We start from the raw sequence: 27,797 nt of genomic DNA, 5'->3' as shown, positions 1-27,797 counted from the left end.
TTAATGAAATGTCATTATATTTAGGGGCCTATTTATTATGCTGTGTAAAATGAAATTCGCCAAAAAAAGTTGTGTGAAAAAGAAAAAACATGTGGGGATGTGTGGCAAATTTTGTCACTGATTTTTACACCTCAGACTTTGAAAGTAATCATTTACAACCAATTATAATAGTGTGATTTTTTTTTTTTTACATTACACAAATGGCTAAAATTATTTTAATAGATGCACCAAATTTAGAACTTTTGGATTCATCCAGATACCAAATCCACATCTAAAATGCTAATATTTGGAGATTTGCAGATTGAAGCATTCATTTTGTAATTTAGACAAATCCCAACACTTTAAAGAAGAAGGAAAAGTAAAAACTAAGTAAGCTTTATCAGAAAGGTCTACGTAAATACAGCCATAAGCACTCACAATAATGCTGCACAAAAGAAACATAGGATTTCTTGTCTTCTTTTGTGTACATGTGTACTTCGGTATCAGACTTCATCTCCCAGAAAACTCCTTTATTCCTGCCCAGAGTCAGCTTAGCTATCTCCTCTCTCCCTTCTCTTGCTCCCCCTCCCATAAGAATTCACTCCCCCTCCCATCAGAATGTGTGATCCATGCTACCAGCCTATGGAGACCAAACTAAAATGGCAGCTGCTACCTCAAACAAACGGAGGGAGCTTCTAGGGCTGTTTACTCAGGTATGGTAAAGCTTTCTGCAGAATAAATGTAGCATTCTAGCTTTGCACTAATTTTCTAGAGAAGCTCGAACCCAGTGGCAGGAGCAGGTAGGCTTCTAGGCAAAGTAGTGTTGCCAGGGGCTGCAGTACTGCTTGGTCCAACTTTGCTTAAAGTATCGCACTGGTCCAGAATTTGCTGCAAGTTCTGCCTCTTTACTTCATCAGTCTGCCGAATTGCATTATTGCCAAACTCCATTTGTAAAGTTGGCAGCATATGGGGCCCTAGGAGGATTTGCCCAACTGATATCAGTCTGAAATTATATATTGCCAGGTTTGGAAATCTTGTAAGGTGATGACCGCAATAGTACATTAATGTGGTCCTTTCTCAACAGGTCTCCGCAGGCCTGGGATCATTCAGCCCAATCTGGTCATGCATGTGGATGTGTAATGGTGTGGGCATGCACGTGTACAAATTTTCTCTTTGCTTTGATTGAAATCATCAAGTTAATGAAAATGATTGTCATTTCCTCAAAGACGTTTCCCCTACGTTATGCAGAATAAGGTCTAACAAGTAGCCTGCAGTCTTTTGGCCTTGAACATTGCTTAGCATACCACATTTTTCTGTCATGTGTTTTTCATACTTTTGATTGAATTGGTTGTTTGGTGAAAAAACAATATTTTTAACAGGATCCTTGTACTAAAGCAGACTTGTTACATATAGACTGTTTGGCAACTGTCTTTTTATTAGCAGCTCTAACAGAAGCATGTTCTCCCATTAAATCTAGTTTTATGAATGCAATAAATTTGCTGGAAGAACTTCGCTGGACTCGCTTAGAAAGTTTTGTCAGTTGAATTGCATTGTCTTCCAGTGTCTGCAATAACCATTTGCGGCAGACTTTGGCACATTTAGCCTGAGAACATTATTTTACAAAGAATCTGCCACACTGCAAAATGAAATCCTTAAATTTACAAACTGTGCTTGTAACAGTTCCAAATCACTCACATCTTATCCCTTAACCCTTTCACTGCCAGCCGTTTTGGTCAAAATGGAACTAGTATTGCCAGACAGTTTTTGAATGTTTTGCACTATTTCACTTTTGGGGCCCTTTCTCGGGGGCACTTTTAGTTTACCCAGGAAAACTATATATCATTTTTTTCAGGACAACCTAAGCTTTCAAAATATGGTAGAATTTTGGTGTAATTCCAATTCTGAATTTTATGCACAAAAATACAACTGATTTGGAAAGTCCCATGTCGCCTGAATGTGCCAATACCAAATATATATAGTTTTATGGAGATTTCTCACTTGTATAGGTCAAAAACTCCCAGCAGTACACTACCAAATTTCCAAAGCACTGCTTCAGAAAGCTGCATACTTTAGATTTCAAGGCCAAAAATTCCACTAACAGAAGGTTTATCCCAGAGAATTACACATTTCTGGAAAGAACGGATTCTGGAGAATCCAGAGTAGGCACAATTGTCTGTCTACTCCAAACTACCAAGTTGCAATGCTTTCCTAAAGTTATTGGTTTATATCAAAATTTGTGAAATTTTTAAAAAGATTGCTTCAAAGCTTCCAGTCTATAGTATCTTATCTCCTACAAGTCATAAAGTAACCAAATAAAACACCCTAAATATGAACGCCAGGGGTCCACTGAACAGTTTGATGCCCAATATGTATAGGTTTACCTAAGTATGTGGCATGTAGGGGCCCCAATGTGAACATACCCCCATATGATCTGTCATTTCCATCATTTCAGCTCCTGCAAAATCAACACATTTACATCATTATGTGGAATAAAGCTAGTATAAAGTACGTTCACCCCAGAAAGCCATATAATTTTGGAAAGTACACATTCTCCCGAATCTAAAATAGGTACCCATGTCTTTCTACTCCAAAGTACCAAGCCGCAAAGCTTTTCTAAAGTTGGCAATTTTGATGACATCTCCAAAAATCCCCTCAATGCTTCCACTTCAGCAGCATCTTATCTCCCACATAGCATTAGGTACCAAGATAAAACACCCTAAATTGGAACGCCAGGGGTCCACTGAATAGTTTGATACCCAATATGTATAGGTTTTCTCAAATATGTGGTATGTAGGGGCCCCAATGGGCCAACACATTTACATCCTTTATTTGGGATAATGCTACAAAAAAAGTACACTCACACCAGGAAGTTATATATTTTTGGAAAGTTCACATGCCGCTTCTGCAGAGAGTATCTTTATCTGCCAAACGATGTACGGCGCACGTCACTGGCAGATAAAGCCTTTTACTGCAACGACGTATGTCGTTGGCAGTTAAAGCGTTAAAGCAAAGTATGAGTGTGACTCGAGCTCAGGGTTACAAAGCTGAAACCTGCCAAATGGAAAGTGGAGAATAGTAATGCATGAACATAAGTTATATCTGTTTATAGATATATGGCCAATAAATAAGGGTATATATACTAACATGTATTTTATTGATATTTTTACATTTATGGCGATTTTTGTATGTACATTTTTATTAAAGAGAAAATAATAGTTATGGTGAACGTGTCCCTCTTAGCTTGACTGACAACTGTGAATATATTTGTTTCCACTTTCCTACTTTGCATTTGTAATGATAAAGAGAATCTATAAGTTTCCTAAACTTTCCCACCCGGGTTGTGGACTCATGTGCCAGCCACTGCTTTAGCAATTATAACTAACGTTACATTAATTAATGATGGCAAAATTCATCTATATTCCTAGTTCTACATAATAAAGTAGTGCAAGGATTAAAAGTGAGAGTTCAAGCAACATATTTTGCCTGCTAAAAATTCCCAGTCTGAAACGTGCTCAATGCCAGGTTGTAGGTCTTAGTTTGCTAAATTACTGGTTACAGTATAATTACTGATGTTTCGGTAGATAAATTGTTGTCTGTTCCTGCCTGTTTTGATTGCCTTCTGTCCTGGCCTGTGCCGGGATCTTGACTTTGATCCTGCTTAACTCTTTTAATACCACACCATTGGACTTTTGTCCCTGCATACAAACAAATATATTGTTTGCATATGAAAATGTCATAACGAGTTCTTAAAGTAGAAGGAAAGTCATTTTGGCATTTTACTGCCAATAGATTCGCCACATTAGTGCCACCTAAAACATTTTATTTATTCTGCAGAAAGCATTGTCATACCTGAGTAAAGAGCCCTAAAAGTTTTCTCCATTTGCTTAAAACATGTTTACAAAGAAGGGGACAAGAAATCCGGTGTAAGGCCCAGGGCTAGAAATGGGAGTAGGCAGAAGGGACACGTTCCTAGGTTGCTATGTTTGGAAGAAGTTGAGGGGGCTTAATTCTCTGTAAATTTATACAACATTTGGACAGCTCATCGGTAGATCAGCTCCTTGCCTCTCCTCACATTTTCCACGTCACTTGTGGTCATTTGTTGTTTTTACCTCAAAGGGAGAAAGATGTTGACAAGTGATGTTGATTTGTGTCAGTGTAGAAAATCTCTAAGTAAGCAGGAGCAGTTAATATAATACAATTCAGTTAATTCTGATCAATCTACATTATCCATTTGTTTTTGGTGGTCTCCTATACAGGCAATTTGACTGTAAAAACTCTGACACCATTCACTAGGGTTGATCTTTCAAACAGAAAACAAGCCCTACAGGTGATCCCCATCTTAGGCTCTTAGGTTGAGCAAAAAAAATTGAATTGTCTGGTTTTCATTTGGTTGATTTCTTGTATCAGTGCTTTATAATAATTTAGTTATCCTTGCGTAGCCAAATTTTACAGCATGTAATTAACTGACCTGCTAAGGACTGATTTCTTGGAATTTTTCATTGACTATAGACATTGAACTTGTACTATTATACTAAGAGAAAAAGCAAATCATTGAAAAATTAAGAATAGTTTGTTTAAGCAGTGAACTATGGGAAAGGGCAATACTGTTTATTCGAGAATTATGAACAATAGTTTGTTTAACCCAAGAGGTTTTTAATTTACTAGGGTGTCTGGTCCTCTTTACTGCTTAAAATACAGTAAATAGTTTCAGGATGGGGCAAAACAAGGGAATATGTAGTCCACTCAAGTGTATCCTGAATGTAATGAGATGGAATAGAAAAAAACGGAGCAATGCTGCTGAAAGTTATAGAAATGAGAGAGGTTCTTCAGGGACAGATGATGAAGGATGAATGCTAGGGCACACACAGTTTATAGAGTACATACAGTGAGGAACATAAGTATTTGAACACCCTGCAATTTTGCAAGTTCTCCCACTTAGAAATCATGGAGGGGTATGAAATTCACATTGTAGGTGCATTCCCACTGTGAGAGACAGCATTTAAAAAAAATTCAGGAAATCACATTGTATGATTTTTAAAGAATGTATTTGTACATTGCAGGGTGTTCAAATACTTATGTTCCTCACTGTATAAAGCAGGTGCATGTATAGCAGATATAAATTTAGAGGTTCATAAGACACATGCTACCAACAATAACTAGGGTGGATCCCCCTCTGCACTAACATATCTTCAGAAGATTTGTTCATGCAGTTTGATCTGTTGCCAGTTCAGCACTGAGGACCATTGCCGGGTTCTGGAACATAAACACAGCTGGGTAAGCTCCTTGTCACCACACTTATCATTGGGATTTGAATCACTCTCTGCCCAAGACTAGAGTGTTAGCAGCATCATAAAAATAAATAATGATATTTGTATTATAATTGCATTGCACTTACAGAGTGTAAAATTTTAAAACTAGTGCAGAAAAAGGGGGGATATAGCTGCTTTAATGAGGAGCACATATATACTGTATCTATAACTGCCTTGCACCTCATGCCAGATTTTTCATCCAGCATCAGGTCCAAAACCAAAGACCTAATGCAGTCTGGTGCTACCCTAGGTACCGAGCTACCCCCCCCCCCCCCCCAAATTAATGAGCACCAATGATCCCTAATGTGTTTTGGCCATGTGATAAATTTACTTTATTCTGTTTTGAAATGTATTTACTTCCCTTGTAATAAATTCCTGGTTTACGGAATTATTCAAGCTTTGCTCAGGGCAAGTATTTCAAACTGTATGCACTTTAATATATTTGGGTCTTTGACATTTTGCGAGAAAGCAGATAATCTTTCTGTATATTTTGCTTTGAAGGAGAAATGTAGAATTTTATTTATAGAAGAAAAACTGTCATTTAAAAAATAGGCATGTATTCCTCTGTTGACTTTGCAAATATTTACCAAACCTATTTGATGAAACATGTTTATGAATTAGCTGTAATTCTACAGTAAATTGTTCCCAACTGTATATGCTAAACTTTTGCAAATGAACCATCATGGAAACAGTCCCTTAATGTTTTAGAAAGTCTTATTACATATATTGTTAAGAGATATGAATAGTGAAAAATCTATGAACCTATCAACACTTTGGGGAAAAAAGGAGAATAATAATGATTTTTAAGCTCCATTTTTTTTTTTACCGTCTTAAATAGTTATTGCTACGGTTCGAGTGAGCTATGATGACAAGGCAGTACCACCATGTGTGAAAATGAATGATTCTTTGTTAAGACTTTTTAAGGAAATTTAGGTAACAAAGACTCTTTCATTCATGCATGATTAGTCTGCTCTGTCATAATAATTTCACTTAAATAATTGTTATTAGTATATACAGACAAAGACATCACCAAATGTTCAACAACCTATAAATATAAAAATCGAGTGATTGTAAAATACGTCAACTAGAAAAACTGCAGTATAAATCATCTACTTGAGGAAAGTGTCACAGGCAGCGAATTATCCTTTATAGATGGGCTAATTTCTCATAAGCAAATATAAGTATATAAAAAACATACTAAACCAAAAATATAAAATTCATCTTATTTCACATTTTTATGAGACTGATTTTGTCCTTTACTGACTCGGCATATTTGTAAATTACCTGTATATGGGCATTGCTTTGCAATTCATAGGGCTCTACACATGAGTGTTGTATGGGAATGAATACTTGCAATGCAGTGCGCTTCAGTCAGATTACGCTTCTCACTTGCTTTAAAGTCTAAGGGGTTTATTATGCTGTGTAAAGAATGTCGACAGCACTCAGCACAAATCAGCAGGCTGCAGAGTGTAACAAAAAAATAACAGTGTAAAATTGTCGTAACTTTTTTACACGTTTTTTATTTCACTGGAATTTATGTAAAATAACAGAGTAAAATCTGGCATTCGGACTTTTCCATTTATTTTACAGCATAATAAATAGGCCCCTTAGGGGCACATTTACTAATCCACGAACGGTCCGAATGCGTTTTTTTTGTAATGTTCGGTATTTTTGCGACTTTTTTGTATGTCCCGCAACTTTTTCATATATTTTCCGTGACTTTTTCGTTTACATTATTTTTTAGTAGACTTAAATTATGAAGATCTAAATTATGGAAAGCCCCCTTACCCGGAAACCCCAGGTCCAAAGCATTTTGGATAACAGCTCCCATACCTGTATTCCAATTCTAGATTTTTCCTGAATAAAAAAGTGTAGAATGCATATTGGGTGATTAGCTCCACTAAATTTTCCCACACTGTTCCTTTAAAACAAACACGTCAAACTAAGGGGTGTATTTATTAAAATTGGAGACAAACATCCCGGTGATGTTGCTCATAGCAGCCAATCAACAGTTAGATTTAAATAGTCGCCTACAAGTTAGAAAAGAAAAGCAAAGATCTGATTGTCACCAGTGATGTTTCTCTCCAGTGTTAATAAATACACCCCTAAATGTATTGGAAATGAGAGGTCATGGAAGAAACCCATGTTTCTTCAATTGGAGCAAGGTAAAAGACAGAAACCAAATTTATTGTCAGGAGTCAGCTGTTATTATGGGAATAGCAAAGCTAGAAGTGGCACAATGAAAGTCTTAAACCTACACATATAAAGAGCTATTCGGGCACATTTAGGGGCTGATTTACTTACCCACGAACGGGTCGAAATGAGTCCGATTGCGTTTTTTTCGTAATGATCGGTATTTTGCGATTTTTTCGTATTTTTTGCGATTTTTTCGGATTCGAAAAAATCGCAAAAAATACGAAAAAATCGCAAAATCGCAAAATTCTTTACGAATTTTTCGTTACCAATACGATTTTTGCGTAAAAACTCGAGTTTTTCGTAGCCATTACGAAAGTTGCGTAAAATCTGGCGATTTTTCGTAGCGTTAAAACTTGCACAAAAAGTTGCGCTTTTTTCGTAGCGTTAAAACTTACGCGAAACTTTGCACCTTTTAAGTTTTAACGCTACGAAAAATGCGCAACTTTTCGCGTAAGTTTTAACGCTACAAAAAATGCGCAACTTTTTACGCAACTTTCGTAATGGATACGAAAAACTCGCGTTTTTACGCAAAAATCGTATTGGTAACGAAAAATTCGTAAAGAATCCGAAAAAATCGCAAAACATACGAAAAAGTCGCAAAATGTTCGTTTTCAAGTCGGAACTTTTCCAATTCGGGTCGGATTCGTGGGTTAGTAAATCAGCCCCTTAGTCTGTCGTTTTTTGTTTTCATGGTCTAGTGCTGACTGACTATATTGTTTAAGGGCAATACGTATTTAAGGATATGTGGCAATATGTGGTGTGTAGTACTGTTTGAATCTCCAGACTTGCCTGTGCCAGAATGTTTCATATTTGCTCTTTTTCTCACTCACTGAATAAAGTGTGGCAATTAAAAGGATGCTGAATTACATTTGGTTGCAGTTAGCTACATCTGCTGAATGAGTTATCTGGTACAGCAATGTTATTTGGGCCCTGTTGTGTGTGCATATTTGTGCAATTGCATATTTTGTGTCCTTGTTTATAATTAGAGTTATACTCAATATTTGTTTTTTAATCAGTAGATTTAAGGTCAGGTTACAGAAATATACCGTAGATAAAATAAAAGTAAGATTAATTTATTGATTTCCTTATTTTGATATACAGAATGTTCAGCACAGGAAATATGCTAGATGGAAGGCAACCTACATCCACAACTGTCTTAAAAATGGGGAAACTCCTCAAGCAGGACCTATAGGAATGGAAGGAGAAGAGTATGGTATGTTTCATATTTGCTTAATATTTTACTGTGTATTCAGTTTTTCTTTTGTAAGTTTGATTTTATTTCATTTTGAAAACTTACACATAAAAATCACAAGATATACTCACTCATTTCTGTTGAAATCCACCCCTTGTACCTGCTCTCATTCTGACGCAGTGGCTCTGGGTGCAGCTACAAAAGAAAGCTGATCAAAGCGCAAGTGCACGTATCAGCCCTGTGTAGGGCTGGGCGATATACCGTTTAATACCGAATACCGGTGTTTTTTTTTTTTTTAAACTATATTCATTTTTCAGATACCGCAATACCGGGGTGTTAGGGTACTCACCCGTGCAGCCCGGTCTCGCGCGTCCCGTTGTCCGCGGGATGTTGCGCACGCGCGTCCAGGTGCGCGTGCGTCAAAGCACACGTACATGTCAAAGCGTGCACGTCCGTGACGCGCTGACGGCGCCGGTTCTGCCCATGCGTGGGGGGTATTTAAAGCTATCAAACGCCTCCTCCTATGCTATGTTGTCTGCGGCCTTGCCTGGGAAACTAAGCCTGCCTGATTTACCTTACGACTTTCTGTTGCCGATCCTTTGCTTGCCTGACTCTGATTTTCAATACTGCAGTAATTATTCTCTAATTTATTAGGAAATGGGGTTAACACCTAATCATGCATGGAAAAAAAAAATACCGTCAAATACCGTGACACCGATATAATTTTGAAAAATACCGTGATATAAATTTTTGGTCATACCGCCCAGCTCTAGCCCTGTGTGGCATTATCTTTATACGGAAACCCATAATCCAGAAGGCCATCTCCCATATAGTCTACTTTAAAGGAGAAGTAAAGGTAACAGCTAAGTAAGCTTTATCGGTAAGGGCTATGTAAATGCAACCATAAGCACTTACAGAAAAGCTGTACTGAATCCTCTTTCAAAAGAAACACAGGATTTCTTGTCTTCTTCTGTGTAAACATGTTCTTCCATATCAGACTTCATCTCCTTTAGGTCTCCTTCAGGGTTGGGGTATGAATCTTTGCAGCTCTCTCCTCTCTCCCCCTCCCTTTTTTTGCTCCCCCTCCCATAAGAATTCGGAATAATTCACTCCCCCTCCAATAAGAATGTGTGATCTGAGCTGCCAACTGCTAGAGCTGCATCAGGAAAGCTATGGAGATTAAGCTAAAATGGCAGCTCCTATCTTAAGCAAACATAGAGAGTTCTGTGGCAGTAAAATGCCAAAATGCCTTTCCTTCTGCTTTAAGAATTTACTGGATAATAACTAAGCAACTTTGACACCTCATGATAAAGAATTATAACTTAAACCATAATGTGTAGTGTGGAAATATCTTACAATTATCACAATCCCAAAATCATTAAAAGGATGCTATAATTGTAAGTCATCTAGTTTTGTTGAAAAGTTAATTTAAACAAAAGCTCTTTGTTTAGATGTCATGTTCACACAAAGTGAGATGCAAGACAAATTAGAGACTCATCAGATGAGGAGAAATTAAAGGGACATCTGTTCCTTTCCAATTCATGTACATTCTGAATACTTTTCTTTTTCAGTTGGTTCAGTAGTAGTCATTCATTTGTTTGGGCAAATGGCTCTGACAGGATCATGGGGATAAGCTTAGTGATCATGAATCTTGTTGCCATTTTATTACTTCTGTAAGAAATACCAGTCTCTTCATGTTTTGTTGCAAAGCCTATACTCCTGCCTGACCTGCATTATTGTTAGGGAGGTATTTTTTGCCACCAGTATTCTCCTGGTCTGAATTCCAAGTAAAAACATTAAAGAACAATGAAGAATAAAACCAAAAATTCTTAGAACACAACATTGTACTATATATTAAAAAGGGTAACTGGCCCCTTTAATGGGATTGTATTACAGTTTGCAGCCATAAAAATAATTTGATTGGAGAATCTGTACTGAGATGAGACGGTCCCCTGTGTGATGCCCCTTGTCGTAATAGATAGCATTGTAAAAAGACTATAAAGGAAATATTGACAACTTGTCTAAATTTCACACTAGGAGAGAAAACTTTCTTGCTAACTTACAAGCTGGGCCCTGGAGGGGTTAACACATGATCACAACCTCAAATGCAAACAAACATCAAAAATGTTGTCTATAAATAAATAAGTGTCTGCTTTAATTTTTAGTTCAGTAGGTGTTTGCATATTTATATCTATTGTGCAATTGTTTGTGCATAAGTGCGTTATGTTGTTCAACTGAGACTTTCACTGAGCTTGGAATTGATGTAATACTTGCTTATTTTTCCTAATTTGTGCCTTGCAGAGCTATAATTGTAATACATTTATGCTATTCAACTGGTTATTTCCATATTTAACCAGTGAAGTTAAAAAGCAGAGCAGAGACTGTGTGGTTGGTCAGAGCCCACATTTAAACACACTTAGTTTGCATCTGTACATGTCCAGGATTACAATTTCTGTTAGCACCATTTCATGCTCTTCTGCAAAACCACACTGCAGCTTGGGCAGATGTTTTTCTACTCACAAAGGTGTTCTCTGTGTGTGTGTATTTGACCTGCCCTTACTTTAAAGAGGTGGGTAAAGCTGCCATTACACCACAAATCCACTGGAAAACCAAACAGCTGTATGTCTCAGAGAGGTAGTAGGCTTTAATTCTAGGTCATATAATATGTTCAGCAGTAAATACAAATAAACAAATACATGAATGACTTATTTTGTGGCAGTTTGTACTGTGGGAATCACCAGTGGGAATGCCCAATATTGAATTAAAAGAAATATTCTGAGAAAGTACAACTTGCTTATTTAATATTTCTTTTATTATTAAGTTGAATATTTCCAAGAAAATTTAACTAGAATTTTAACTGTTAACTGTAATTAACTTGTTTATTAATGCACATAATATAACAACATAATATAGCATCAACTTCAGTATCAAAGGTGCAGATATACAGTACCATGAAGATGCTACAAATCTTAAAAAGCCTTTATTAGAGCAATGGGCACAGAGTTTAGTGTGCACCTTTTGGCTAACAGTGCACCATCGTAGTGCCAATATGATTTGTCCTTATTCTTAATCTTTACATAGTATTTTAGGGAACTTTCAGTCTGGAAGTTTTGACACTAAGGGGCACATTTATTAAAAATCTAACATTTCTAATTTTTTTTATTTTTAAATTAGAATGAACTCATTTCCACAAATGTCTTTACAGATCAGCCTCCTGTGAGGTATTTTTTTTACAAAGCATAACTGCATTGTATTTATACTTAAATTGACACAAAGGAAATCTCCTTTTCAGTAAAACATCTGTTTGTTAGTTATATTAACCACTGCTGACAGGATCTGAAGTGTCTATAGCAGGTGTGTAAACTAAATGCTTTAGAACAAGGTGCATTTGTTTTCCATGTTCATATGCTCTATTTATTTTATTTTATTTTTGTTAACTCTGAAAGTCTTAAAGAGATCTTTCACCCAAAAACAATTTTTTGTTTCACAGTGAAGATTTAGTTCCATTATATTTTTGTTTTAGTCTTTGCACTCCTGACTTCAGCTGCTTAAATCTGAATAAAAAACCTGTAGGAGGCCTGACTTCCATTTCAGGTATGGAATTTGTTATACAGAGACCTGTTATCCAATTATTTTCTTTCATTATGCAAACACATCATTTTTAGGTGGAGGGCAACTTTAATTGAAACTACAGTCCAGTTCTTTAACCCTTTCACTGCCAGCCAATTTGGCACTTCTGGTTCTTTAATTGTCTAACAGTTTTTGAACATTTTGCACTTTCACTTTATAGGGGCCTTTCCTTGGGGGAAAATATGAATGCCAGGGGTCCACTGGACAGTTTGATGCCCAATTTAACCCTAGGGGGCTTTTTTTTTTTTTTTTTTACATTTGCATATATACACATACCTTGTCTATAGGATGACAAAATGTGATTCTTGAATCACAATTTACCATGTGTTTTTATCCACAAAGCAGCAATATGTGCTGTATGATTATGGTGGGATGCATGGGGGATTGACTTGTCCTTTAAGAGAGCCCAGTACCTTTCTGATACACATTACGTTTTTAATTTGTTCAAGTGAAAACAAAAATATTGTTTTCATTTTGGCCAGTTGCTTATTTTCCATTTGAAACATTGAAACAATATGTATGGTTCCGTTTCAGTTGGCATTATTCCATCCTCTTTTGTGTTTCTCACACAGAATATTTTAAAAGTGTTAATTGTATTCAGATTATCTGAGTAATTTTCTACTATCCTTAGTTAGCAAAATAGTTATTTCACAAACTGTACCTTAATTTTCTTTCTACAAAAGGAGGATTAGGTAGGTGATAGGTAAGTGTTTGGCAGCATTAGTGGCAATTTAGGGAGACTAATACTGCTGACTGACTCTGAACTCTTTTTTGTGATACTTAAATCTACAATTAGTATATATGCTGTAGTTTATATATGTGAGTGTATAGATAGGTCAATAAAGGTATGTATATATATGTGTACTGGGGTTTATTTGAAGGGTTTAAATGTTAATTTTTTTTGGCCTTTTTTTTTTTCAATCGAACTGTACTATGTAGCAGTGTAGGTTAAAGATAATAAATGTGTCAAACTCTCATGTATCCGTCCAAATTATTATTCATTTTAGAGTGTAATTTTGCATATTTTACATAATTGCATATGAGTCTTTTTAAAATTCAATACTATTATATATATTTTACGAGTGGTGCAATTTGTAGAAAGACAATGGTAGTTAATAAATCTGGATTTCAGGGCAGTAGGCAGCATTAGGCACACACCACCAGCAAAGTGTTAAAAACAAGAAATTAAAGCAGCAATCCTGCACCATTAACAATTTCATTTTCCTAATGCATCTAATTGAAATGCATTTAGCTAAACAGCATTTATTTACCTTCGGTTCTTTCTGTGTTGACTGAAACTCTGGATAATGCTGGTATATATTTAATTGCACATAAGGTTTTGCCTTCAGTATGAAAGGAAGCCAGCATTTTTATATGTCAATGGAATTTTGACAACTAAAGAGAATACACAATGCACGGGAACTATCATCATATAAGTTTTGGAAGGGCTCATCTGGAAATATGTTTTAACTTTATTTCCACATTCACATCCTGTCGTAAAGGCTAATCCTATAAATCTGATTCTGATGTCTTCACAAGTATCAGCTTTCTTTTATTGGGTCGTACATCTTTTAGGTAAATGTGTTTCCAATAAGGGGATTCCTAATTGGAAACGTGAAAAGACTGCATCAGCAGTGTTCGCTTTGAAGCACAACTTTCTGCTTTAAAGGATCTATCTGATAAAATCATTTAAAAACATAAAATATAGCAATTCATTCCAATTATAATATTGACCATATTCTAACATTACAAAATAATTACAGCTTCCCAGATGGCTGGACATTATATTTTTGAATTGTCTCCTTAAGGGACTGGTTTTTTTTTCAAACTGAGACATACAGCACTTAATGATTCATGTAAGGAAATGAAGTAAAATCCCCAAAGGAACAATGGATGAGTTATTTCTATTTTTAAATATGGGAAAATGGGGGCAAAAACATATGTAATTACAGCCCCAAGCTGTTATTTTTCCTATAGGATACAATATTCCCTACTGCATTTTTGGGTAGTTCACAGTGCTTTCTTTTCCCAAAGCATATGAGAGACCTGCAGTAATGCATCTGCAAGCAAGATTATACTATAATTTCACAAAATTTAGAACTGTGTTTTAGGCTTGAATTGAATTTTACATCATCTGACCCTTTTGCCCCATTCCTCAGCTGTTTTTTATTACACTGCTTAAGTGAGATGTTGAAACTTACATTTTAATTAAGAAAAATAAATTTGGCTGTGATGTAAGATCCCTGCCACCTGTGCAACTGGTGTTCAATTTCATTTGAACGTATAGATATTTTATTGCAAACATATCTTGCAGACAACTCTTTAAGTGCTAATTGCCCTTCTCCATCAGTGCTGGTGAGGGGAAGGAAGGGTGAGAATTGAAACTTTCAGAAAGTGTTTTATTTTTCTTTCTGAAGATGTTCATACATCTCTTTTTTGAATGATGGTCTCAAGTCTTTATAAATCCTTGATTAGATTAGTTAGTAAATGTGCTCTTTTGTACTTTTTTTTCCAACCTTCAGCTAATTCTATTATATTATGTAATGCCTTTTTTGTCCACATTGTGCTGTATTAAAATCTGTAATTAAAATGCAATTAGTTATATTGTCAGAGTTGAAAAAAACTCAACATAGTTTTTAAAAGACCCCTGAAAAGTCTTAATTGCAATAGCATATGTACTTCCCTTGGATATGAAAGGATATAGATATAGTGCAAAGCAGTATTATGGGCCGCATTTAGCTTTATGGGATTCCTTTGTCAAGTTGTCAGAATGTGAGTGATGGCAGTGATGGCACTTTTGCCTGTCCAAGCCCTTGTTCCCCAATATTTGTCATTCTGGAAGCAGGAATACAGGCAAATTATTTCCAGATCATTCCAGAATAGAAAATAAGTTGTTGTTACTACTCCATGAAATGTATCAACACTTGATAAATTAGCATATTCTATTGATTTCCAATTGCTGAGGATTGTTTCTCAACATATTTTTAGTATGATCTTATGTCATGTAAACAAGAATGAACCAAAAGTCCTTTCAGAATTATTTATTAAATATATAGCAATTATTAACTTCCTGAATTATTCAGAGTTTACAGAATTTAATCAGTAGTGTAGATATCTGTTACATGCAGATAAATGATACTGTTAAGCATATATAATCTTACACTGCACAAAGATGATCTGTCATCATGTACTATCCATTGGGCAAGGCATTAGTCATGGGTGTATCCAAGGAGTCCAGTAGGAAAGATATACTGTATTTCTAACAGGATCTGAGTCTCTGTTAAAGGCCCATGGTTGCATTTTTCACACCACCATTGAAGGATAAGAAAGATTAATGCAGACCAAATCTGTACCGAGGTTTGTATCATGTTAATAAAAAGATATAATAATAATGAAAACGAATGTGGTAAATGATACAATCTGAGCTAATTTTAATGCCAAACCCATTTTTTTGGAAAATTCTCCTTTGTACAGTTTAAATAAAACAATAATTTAGAAAAAGAAACTGAAGACGTAGGAAAATCTTAGGCACACATCATGGCCACTTATTGTTTCCTAAATTAGATGCATTAGCCATTATATTCTTTCTGTTCCCTTCTGATTTGAGGATGAAATACAATACAGAGGGATTCTTCCACTTGGACTTTCTGTACATATTACAGTCCAGGGAGCTATCGTTTCTTATTTCAACACTGGCTTTTTTCCATTTAGTGTAAGCATGTAAGCTTTTTCTATGGTGTCTTCAGTATTTTTATGACATATTTTGCCAGACCAGGGCTCACTGTCCAAGAGATAGCATGACTCAAGTACTATTAAATAATATAAATGTGCCTGTTGTTAAGAAAGAAAGAAGTTGACATTTCCAACTGCAGAGATTGCAGATATTTGTAGCAGAGCTGCAGATCTATCTAGCTCCCTTCCAATTCTAGCTTGTATTTTCTCACCTACCATCTAAATTTATTTTAGATTTAAGTCATTGTTTACAGAAACTGTCAAGATATATTTATATTTCTGTGTGTACAATTACAACTTCAAAACATTGTTATCCTCTTGCCAAGAGTGATGCCATTTCAGCAGTAATCAGTAGGAGGGTAGATGGGCTGCAAAGAATCAAGGGCATCAGATGTTACTATATAGTTTTTAACACTGGCCTAGAGCTGGCATAGCAGGTTTGAAACAAGGCATTACCTTGGCCAGGCAAATACCATATAAGCAGTTACATAGCAAGTGTAGCAGTGATTAAAATATACTTGATTTATATGGTTGGCCATTTTACCATGAACATTTTCTGCAATAATGGTGTGAAATCTTTAGTGCTAGCATTTTCATGGGGGTGAATTAGCTCTTTGACACTGTGTTTTAGCATGGAAGCAGGATAGGAAGCCGTGCAGCTCAGGTAATCTTGTTGTTCCATAAGGCTAATGTCAGGGCTACAAATATGTCCGTACTGCCCAGTATTACCATGTGTGTTTAGGAATTGAGATCAATTACTTCTTCCCGTTCTTGTGCTCAAAAGGAGTTTTTTGCTTTACATAAATCTGTTGTGTTGATGTTATGTTGTGGTCTTTTTCTCTTGCTTATATGGGCTGTCTTAAACATGGTGTGTTTTTACCAGGGCTGTGAAGTCAGTAGATAAATTCTCCGACTTCGACTCCGACTGCGACTCCTCAGTTTCTGATACTTCCGACTCCTCTGTTTTTAATATGCTAATGTATTTTATACATTCATTGAAGGAAAGGAAGGAGACATACACGTCATTTAACCACAGAACTACTGGTTAGGAAGCCAAACTCTACTGTATTGCCCAATTAAAGCACGTATACAAGTATTTCTAGTCCTGCAATTTTTTTTTTACTTAATTAGTTATCAGTGAGAGTTAGGCTAGGTTCACAGTGGGCATTGTGTTCCCTGTAACAGAGGAACACAACGCAGTGGAGCTGCCGCACCTTAACTTTACTTGACATTTTACCTATTTTACAATTTGATTCTGTGAGTTACTTGACACTTTACCTATGCTATATGTAGAGGCTTTCAGTGTATTTTGTATTAGATGTTTCACGAACAAGCTAAAAGGGTTGAGGAGACTGCCTCATACGTATGCAAATAAGTCATAACAGGATTCTGGGAAGAAATTCCTTAAGGCTCCTAGAAAAGTCCCATTTACATGATGTTTTCAATACCAACAGAATATAAAACAAAATGCCCTATATTTCCCATGTTTAGCCATGTGTGCTAAGAAGACTAGATCAGTTAAACACTTTTAGAGTCAACTAAAATATAGTTGACACAGTCTGTAGAACACAATGGAGGATCTGTTTTAGGCCTTCAGCCACCAATCTTTGTCTAAACCGTTGTATTGTTGTCAGTTTGAAATCTGCTGTGTTATCTGAAAAGGTTTTTGTTTGTTTTTCACAGATGAAGAAAACGAAGGGGAAGGCTCATCATCTTTCAGCAACCGAGAATCACCATCAGCATACCAACCTCCAAACATACCAACACCAAATTACACTGGAATACAGATCCCTCCTGGTGCCCATGCTCCTGCCAACACTCCTGCAGAAGTTCCACATAGCACAGGTATCCCTTTTTTTTGTATACCTATGGTAGGCTGATCTCCTTAACAATAGATTATATAATTTCAATAGCCAACAAAATGTAATCTATAAAAGCAGGAGTGACCAAATATCACCATAATAGCCAGAATGCAACTTCCTCCTGGGAACCTCTCTAGCCTGTTATTCAGTCAGTAACTTTAAGGGGCCACGTGGAACTGTTTAGTTAGTTTGTTTTTCATTCTGAGCAAGTTGGTCAATGTTTTTTAGTATAAAAAACATTTTCTTTATTTTCTTGTGAAAAATGTCACACTAACACATAAAAATATTAGCAATCAAGGGTTTTAATAATGAATGCAGATGCTATAAGTCCAGGGTCAGCTGTCAACTCTGCTCTATGTGGAATACCTAGAATTGTTGTTTTGTATACTTCTGTACTGAGACTGTGAACTCTAATAAACAAAACATTTTATAAAAATAGAGCAGAAAAAAAACACTCATTTGTTATTTAGTGGGACAGCTAAAATATTTTCATGTAACACTTTTTATGCCTTTTTTCTGATTTGATAGGTGTAGCAAGTAATGCTATTGCTCATCCGTCTCCGCAAAACATACCTGCAGTAGATCCATCTCTTTATAATGCAAAAACACAAGGTAAGCGTTGTAACTTTGACTGACATAAAATTAAAATAAGTATTCTCTTGGAAACATTACATGAAATCAAAGGAGGGTACAATTATTATTTACTTTATTTAATCACATAAAAATCTACATATTTTTGCATGATTGGCTAAAAAAATTATTGACTTTCCTGCTTATGCATGTTTATTATATTCTACACATAGGCTGTCTTGACATGACTGCTGGCCATATACCTGTAGGTATACAGTTGCAATAAGGGTTCTATAAACCTATCATGCATAGAGCATACATCCCTAGATCGATGGTCACCTTAGGCTCTAATAAGACAGTAAGGTAGAATAAATCTTATTGCTTTTTTAAATGTTTATAGTAGCCTTGAAATGTGGTGCTTCGTGTACTCTGTGGTGTAAATGTTATAGGCATAGCTTATTGTTAGCACAAAACAGCCTTTATGTTCTACTGTGTAAGATTTACACAGGAAAATGAGCAACATATGAAAACAGGATAATTTGGGAACCAAAAGAAAGAAGACTTCCAGGCTTTGAAAGTCCTCTTATTAACAACTTAACATAAAACTGTTGAGATTGAGATTGCAGAGGGTTTACAGTATTAAAAGTAAGCTTTATCAGAAAGGTCTATGTATCCGGAATACCCTTGGTCCCGAGCATTCTGGATAACGGGTCCTATACCTGTATATACAAACCTGTATATACAAATCAGTAGGTTAAAACTGATTTAACCTACTCACTCTTTCTCTCTCATGTGCACGAACGTAAAAATGTTTTTTTTTTATTAAATATACACACACATACATATATGTGTTTAACGAATTTTGAATGTATTATGCTATTATATGTTAAATATTATATGGTGAAATACAAAAATCAAATACAGATATCTGATATTTATATATAATATTTTTCCTTGATGGCACGAATATTTTCTATTTTATACTGTAAAGCAATTTGACTGGTTTCCCCAGCACTCATTTTTGCTGTATTTTGCATTATTATTTCTACTTTAGGTCAGATAAGGTAGCTGCAGTACTTAAATGGCATCCACAAAAATGTCAACATGAAGGTCAAGGAAGAAACAAGGGTGTTCTTTAAATTATACAAGAGCTAGTGTCTATAGGATATAATTTTCTTTCCAGACTCTGGTTTCTGAATTTGATTTTAAGTTGGGTTTATTTACATGCAGGCAGTAATGTATAAATGCACTATTCATTTCATATTTAGTAGTTATAGAGCCTCTTGGCTATTGAGCTATTGAGATAATTTCGCTCACTTATCTGGTTAAAAGGTCATCCAGTGTAACAGTTTGGATTTATGCAGTTTTTAGCAGGAAGCAATCTATTTACTTTCCCTGAGCCCTATGCTATACTGCAAGTCTTTGTACCAAATATTTAACAGATTAACCATTATCACTGAATGCTTCAGATCCATCTATTAGTTTGCTGAATTATATTGAGTTTAGTATCTTTTCTTGCTCCTTTAAGTTTGAATTTATAAATATGTTATTTTTAATCAGCCTTCTTTTAATGTTTACCTATGTGGGGAGAAATTATGTTTGTTATGGGGACCTCCACAAAATTTCAAATTTTATAAATAAAATCATACCTGGTTAAAAAGTAATTCAAGAAGCTTGCGGGACTGGAGAGATAATCACAAAGTTGATCTACAAACTGAAAAAATAAAGGAAAATGGCTCATGTATTCAATAAAAACTTCTATCCAAGCCCTTTTTTTTAGCAGAGAATTTTTTTTTGCCAGAATTATTCAGCATGGGCTCATTTGGAACATTAACTTCTGAGTTCCAAAGTGTCACTGAAAGCAACTTTAGACTATTCTCCAGAGTTGTATCATTATGTGCAATGCCAAGTATGAATTGGTGTAAAGGTGAGCACTAGTGATGAGTGAATCTGTCCTGTTTGCTTCGGCGATGTGCACAACAACTTTGGGACGCAGGCATCAAAAAAATGAGCACCATAAGTGAAAATATTTTTGAAGAATCCACTTTCTGGCAGTTTGAGGGACCAGAATGCCAAGGGAATGTCAAAGACGAATTGTTTAACAATGAATGTGGCGTTGGTAAAGGAATAATGGAGTGGGAATGATGTGTGTGGGAGTGATGTGTGTCAAAGGCTCCAGTTACACCCTTACCAATCCCGTTGTGGCAACTTTTTGTGGAAAATTCTTGCCATGTGGCTATAATGCCCCATGCTGCAATCTCAACACAGGTTTCACACACACAGCTTTATTGATCCATTAAAACCACCATGCCAGATGCATTTTATGCTCAGCTGCACCTAATCATAATGCCCACATGCACAAAGCAAGGTAGGTGTGAACAAATTTGGTTTCCTGAGATGGGAGGGGAAGAACTTGATTGACTGTCTGAACAGAGCTCTGATCTCAAGCCAGTGAGATAATTTGTGAATAAATCAAATAGATTTATTAGATATTGATCAAATAATGATTCTAGAAGTTGTTCCAAGAAAAGTGGATTTGATCAATATCTATATTAATCAAATCCACTTGTAAATAAGGAGAACAAAAAATAAATTTTATACCTCAGATTAGTCAGTCTTTTGGGGGTCTTAGGTATTAAATGCCAGAGAGCTATGGACAAAATTAAATACAAGTTTTTATCTAAGTGACTTATCGGTTTCTGAAACCCTCCCTGAACCAGACCAGCAACCCAGTATTTTTAGTCACTTGGACTAGCTATTTCAACCACCTTGTCTGCAACCTAATCCAATACCAGCTGGCCACCATGAAATGTGACGTCCCTGCATCTAAGAAACCAGTAAAATGTATGTAAACTGCAAAAATGTCATTAATTTAGATCCTCTGGGAGAAATCTGTGGGGTACGTAGTGGGAAATCTTGTAGAAAACAGACTTTTTTTACCAGTTAGTTAGCCTATTAGGGCACATACGCAGTAGAAGCGAGGAGGATGAGGAACAGCAACATTTTTGTTTCAGTACTTTGGCAGCAAGAACAGTAATTTGAGGATATCTTAATATGGTAAATTGTAAATTGTGTTAAAGGAATACTATCATGAGAAAAACGCATCAGTTACTAGAGCTTCTCCAGCAGAATCCTGCATTGTAATCTGTTTTTCAAAAAAAAAATAAAAATGTATATTTAATTTTGCAATTTTACATGGGGCTAGCCATATTCTTCATTTCCCAGGGTGCCACAGCCATGTGACTTGTGCTCTGATAAACTCCTGAAAGTTTAAACACAATGCACTGAGATGGTGCCTACACACCAATATTACAGCTAAAAAAATACATTTTTTGGTTCAGGAATACACCTTTAAATTGCATACATTGCTATGTAAACAGTGTAATTTAGAATTAAAAAGTATACCATAAAAATAACTACAGAATCCTTTTAAAGCTTTATCTGCTTAGGGGTATTGTCTCCTTGCTTGCAATTAGCTAGCCTGATATTAACTCCTAATATATGTTATCTTTCAGCCTGTAACTAAAGAGGTATGTGCAGAAAACTGTACCCTGTAACCATTTGCAGCATGTTTAGTTTACTGCATATTCTTTGCAAGAATAACGTGCTGGACAGATAATGCATTACATCCACTGTTTGTATTTAAACTGTTAACTTTACACAATTATTTTGTTACAAGCTAACTATATTTAGAGAGTCTGGTTGACTGGCACCTAAATAGAAACAAGACGTTGGACATAACAAAACAGCAATTGAGAACAGCTCCTGTAAAAATAAGATTAGTTGCTTCCAGTAAGAGCTGGATTGAAGCCCTTCTTGTTTTTCAAAGAATAAACTTCTCCATCCTGCTCCCAGCAGGTAGTACACTAGCTGCCCTGTTTTATGTGCTGCAGTATGTTATTGCTATGTTTCAATACCATAACCACCAAATAAAGGGCCATTTCAGAAGGCTGCGTAAAAATATATTTTGAGGATTTACGGAATGCAGAACATGACTTTTACTCTTTTATATAATGAAGGGATGCCATACGCTGCTATTGTCTGTATCATAGAAAGCTTGTGGCAGGAATATCAATTTGGAATTTCAAAAAAAAAAAAAAAATCTGAGAATGGTGATGATTAGTCAATTTTTCATCTTAAAGGTGAACAAAAGTTGAAACCACTGACAGGTGTTAATTTGCTTGGCACCCCTTTCCTCCAAGCAAAATCGCTGAGCCTTTACCACAGGCTGTCTGAGTACTTTATTGCAGTAGGCTTCCCCACCAGGTTTCCTCCCTTGTGCTGAATGTGGTGGATGCATGCATGATGCAGTAGGCACCACAGGAGTTCTGTATTGTGCATGTACAAGGGATGGATAAAACTCGAACTTTAAAGTTCGAGTTTTATCCATTCTCTGGCTGACCATGGTGCTTTGCGAGCCGCTTTCTTCAGAGATTTGAGTTTGCTCCCTTGGGCTACGGGTTCGGGTCTCCAAGCACCCGAACCAAATTTCGGCATCGGTGAGTGTGTGTTTATTTATGTGATCTTCACTGCTTGTGTACTAACATTTGAAATATTTGGCGAGGGACCTGGGGTATTTACACCCAGGTCAATACCTATTTTAGGTAAAGATTTTTGTCTTTAACTCTGATCTCTTTTATAAATTGTCTAATTAAACTGTGTTAGCACACTATATATATATATATAAATTTTACTGAATTGGATGTATTCTTTGAGGATTTATGTACAAGGGATACATGGAAGCAAAGAAACCACAAAGTACCTTGGGGCCATTTTGTTTTTTGGTGTTTTTTTCTAACAATAATAATGCTGCTCTGGGTCAAAAGACTGGAAAAATAAATTGGCATACCCATAGGTCTTCTATAAGTGCCAATGATGGAAGCGTATACCATATACAATATCAGTGCAAGTCTAAAGGGAATGTTTCATATTATTCCAATTTTGCCAGTGCAGTAGACTTGTAGAGTCTCTAACATTATATTCTGAAATACTTACATAACTGTAACTCTCTTTTTGGCGAATTTAAGTAAACAAATATCAGTAATATAGGGATGTCTGTAATATTATAACAATATGGAATTGATCATAGAGCAACACAAAACAGCACTTGTTTTGTTTCAGGTGAAAGATTTTAATTATGGTTAAAAATATATATTTATTTTGTTATTCTATGTCTTCTTAGAGTATAAAAGGTGTTTGCAAGGGTCCCACTCACTAAAAATGTTTCTCTCTTGTTTGACTTGACTTTTATCCTTACCTTTTAAAGATTTTCCACTAATGGGGTTCCTTTGCTCTTCTCCATTTTATATTTTTCTTCCAAAATGATGAGCAGAACTTTAAGGGATTCTGTTATGATTTTTATAGTGTAGTTTTCTATATGCTATTCTTACTATTCTTGAACCAATAAACACGTTTGTTGTTGTTGTTGTTGTTGTTGTAATAATGGTGTGTAGGCAGACAACTCATGTAATTGTTCTGTTATCTTGTTACCATCCCACTGTTCTGCTCATAGGTAGAAAGTAATAACAAATGTTTGGCCTACATTTCAAAATTGAATATAAAAATGCAGGATTCTGCTGGTGGAACGTTATTAATGATATTAATGACTGTTAATGATGCATTTTGTAAAAAAAAAAATAGATTTATGTGAGCATCCCTTTAAACAAGGAGCTGCCTGTAATTTCAATTCAGAACAGCTGGAGGGCAGAGAATTTGTCATCTGCGAGTTAGTGTGACTATAAAAAGGTGTTTATTGAATATGGGCCAGGTTGGCAAAACATACAGATAAAACCACTTCTAAGAATAGAAAATAACCACAAGGGAGAATTAAAAATCACACTATTGTTAATGTTCTGTATCATTGTAATACTTTTTTTGTAGAGCTGAAAAATCTCAAGCCTAGAGGTGTTTCCATTACTTGCAAAAAGCTTTTCATTTCGAACTGCAAGAGACAGCCAGGCTTTCAGTTTTTATTACATTGTTGTGTAGGGAACACATTCATTTCTTGTATGCAAAAACCTCTTTTAATAATATTCTTTATTTTGCATGTAGCTTGTTCTCTTCTTTTTTTCTGGCACTGATCTTGTTGTAACATTTACCAATAAATAAAAGTTCCCTTCGTCTGCCACACCTGAAGGACAAACCTTTCTCAAAGGTATTGACTTTCTCATTATAAAAGGGAAGTAGACAATATGCGCATCTATGCTGTAAAAGTCATTCTGTAACAAGAGAGCAGCACTGAAGTACAGCCAACAGCACATTTTACTTAAGTGATGATTGTTAAGCTCACGTACACTCATTGACTGTTGATATAAACAAGCAATATCTATTGCACCTACGCAATACTTCTACTCACTATAAATAATTACTGTATGGTACGAAGTTTGATAATACTCTCTTAGTATTTGCATTACAATGTAATTAACTGTAACATTAAATGTGTCTTTGTTTAATAATGCAAGAGAAGGGAAAAAAAATATATGTAATCCAGGTAATTTGCAGAATTCAGAGTAAGGTTCCACTTGGGTCTGAGCTAATGATGGTAAGAAACACAGGAAAGAAGTTAGTGGTAATGCTGTATTGAAGGGATGAGCAATTTGCACAAGCAATATGAAATGTAAAACTGCGATGATTCAAAGTAACAATGACTAATTAAAGGAAAATGTAACATACATTTATGCTGTAAAAAAAAAAAAAAGCAGTAGCATAGAACTGAGCACCTTACCTTACAGGTGGGTTGGAAATATGGATGCAGGTACTGGTGTATGTCTGTGGGTCCACCGTTAAAGCCTTGGAAATGATGTCATTTAGTGGTGGAGGGAAGGCAAAAAAGGAGTAAAATGTATTTGTACAATTACAAATATATGTGCATCAAATAGTGTTTCCCAGGTCCTAGGTTTGATTTAAACCAGGGCACTGTCTGATGGGACTTCAAATGTTCTCCTCTGGGTACTCCAGTTTTCCCCTGCACTTTAAGACATTTAGGCAAATTGCACTTAAAATTGATCATTGTGTGAGTCTTAGGGACTTTACATTGTAAGCTGCTTCAGTGGGGCAGGGACTGATGTATAAATCATTGAAATGCACTGTAAAATGTATAAAAATTGTATTTGCTGATAAGATCCATTAGAAGCTAAACCAGTGCATATAGTCAATACAAGGGCACAAGTAACTGGCCTTTTTTGTCACAATAACCCAACAATGCCGAAATAGGTGCCATTCATCCAAACAGAACTTGGTTCCTAGGTTGCAGGTCAATAGAACAGTCATATATGTTGATGTCAGTAAAAACATTACAGAAGTCCAAGTAATTTTTCAACTGAAAATCAATTCCCTGGAAGACCATGTGTTGTAGGGATTATGGCTGTAAAGCCATAGAAATCCCAAGCAGCAACAGAGACGAAGCAACTGCAGGTTGAAAATTATGGAGCTTGCTTTGGTGTTAGAACTGGCTAGGTTATGCTGTCATGACTTATCTAGTAAAAAAAAAAAATGTAGACACGGCTTTCCTGACAATGAGAACAGAAGACTAGTGCAGGTATTAGTACAAGATTTCTTAACTCTAGTCTTAAGGGACTTCTGATGCTATACAGTCAGGATCTCCTTTTATTAATTCAAATGGGTTATTCAGCTGATGGCATAATATATCTGATTCAGTTAAAAAAGGGGAAACTTACTACATATATCTTATTCAGTTCATTCACTTTAGGCTTGCATTCAATCCAATTAAGACTTATATACTTGGCAAACAAGAAAAGAACACATTGTTTTTAATTGAAAGTCATTGAAACAAAAATCAAAAGTTGGGGTTTTAATATGTTAAACATCTGTTTTTTTTTCTAGCAACAATAATGAGGAATGGTGTGGAGTTAAACTTAAAAAAGGGGGGAAATATATATATATATATATAAGAATGTTAGTCTGTGTGTTCTTTACGTGTTAGGGCACTCTTTGACCAAATGGAGCAAAACTCTCATTCACAGGGACATCAGTAGGTACTTTTGGTTAAAAAAGCATTGGCAAAGGCACAGCATATCTTTAAACATAAACTCATGTTGTTCAATTTGGACCTGGAATGCAGAAAAACTGTTCAGGGATCATGCTAACATGTCTAGGAGGTCAACAACTACTTTTTAGCCAAAATAAATGAAAGTAGTGTAAAAATATATGTAAATATATGCAGTGAATTTACGTGAGTGAGAAGTCACTAGTCAGTAGAGCTTATGTTTAAAGGAGACTATACTAACTAGTTATCAGTTCATTAACCTATTCAGACATGCAGGGCCAAGGAAATCGGTTGTAATCCCAGTAACACCAGTGACTAGTTTAATACATTCCTCTTGGGTCTTTTAATGGCAAAATTTTTTATCTTGTGATGATAAATTCAAGGTCTGTATAAATTCAATATGCTTTTATATACTTTGTGTAATTTAAGAAATTATATGCTCTTTTTTTACAGAAATACTAATTTCTCTTTTTTGTTACAGGTGATGCCCGCTTGACCCCTGAAGACTTTGCTAGGGCCCAGAAATTCTGCAAGTATGCCGGTAGTGCTTTACAGTATGAAGATGTGAATACTGCTGTGCAAAATCTTCAAAAGGCCTTAAAGCTGCTCACAACAGGCAGAGAATAAAGTGTGATTATATACAAGCACCAACTGGGTTCCTTAAGATCTCTCTCCCAATGTATGGAAATTCTTTGTTACCCACTTAGTCACATATTAGTGCTACCTTAAATAATGCTTAGCCTCTGAACACAAAATTGGAACAGAAAAGACGTTTCAATGACTTTGATATGTTTACATGTGAAAAATAAACACATTTTACTGTATTACTATGAGTTTGATTGTACTTGAAATTATTGGTAAGACAACAATTGAAAAACACTAGTTTTAACCATATCTCATAGAAATCCCTGTCAAGTTTTAAATTTGTATCCAAACCAAATGGGCCATTTTAATTTGTATAATGGAAAATTAAGGAAACAATGTATTATTTTCTCCTATGCATGTCTTAATATGGGTGTTATTATGCCAGGTTGCAGTGCTAAGCTAGTCTGCTTTATTATGACACTATCTGAGGCTATCGTTCCAGTCTTCCATGCCGTATCCTGTCCATAGCCTGTGCGTGGTTTTATAATCTCCTTGCAAAAAGCCTACTGGGAACTTTAGCAAAGGAGTAAGGCAGGGATCCCCAACCTTTCTTATTCGTGAGCCAGAGTCAAATGCAAAAAGACTTGGGGAGCAACACAAGCATCATAAAAGTTCATGGTGGTGCCAAATAAGGGCTAAGATTGGCACACTATCAGCTTACAGGAGGCTTTATTTGG

The 27,797-nt window shown here is 35.7% G+C and overlaps 1 protein-coding gene across 1 annotated transcript in view; it reads left to right on the top strand.

Annotated features, from left to right (window-relative positions):
• vta1 (vesicle (multivesicular body) trafficking 1) overlaps positions 1 to 27,299 on the top strand; it is an 84,808-nt gene extending 57,509 nt beyond the window's left edge. Inside the window, 4 exon segments of the mRNA NM_001008107.1 lie at positions 8,586 to 8,697; positions 17,722 to 17,883; positions 18,429 to 18,512; positions 26,957 to 27,299. Coding sequence (NP_001008108.1) covers positions 8,586 to 8,697; positions 17,722 to 17,883; positions 18,429 to 18,512; positions 26,957 to 27,102 — 504 coding nt within the window. The 3' untranslated portion in view covers positions 27,103 to 27,299.
• The last annotated feature ends 498 nt before the right edge of the window (positions 27,300 to 27,797 follow it).

The sequence above is a fragment of the Xenopus tropicalis genome, chromosome 5, assembly GCF_000004195.4.
Source record: "Xenopus tropicalis strain Nigerian chromosome 5, UCB_Xtro_10.0, whole genome shotgun sequence".
Taxonomy (NCBI): domain Eukaryota; kingdom Metazoa; phylum Chordata; class Amphibia; order Anura; family Pipidae; genus Xenopus; species Xenopus tropicalis.
The sequence above is the reverse complement of the archived record's forward strand: the minus strand, read 5'-3'. Positions and strand labels throughout refer to the sequence as shown.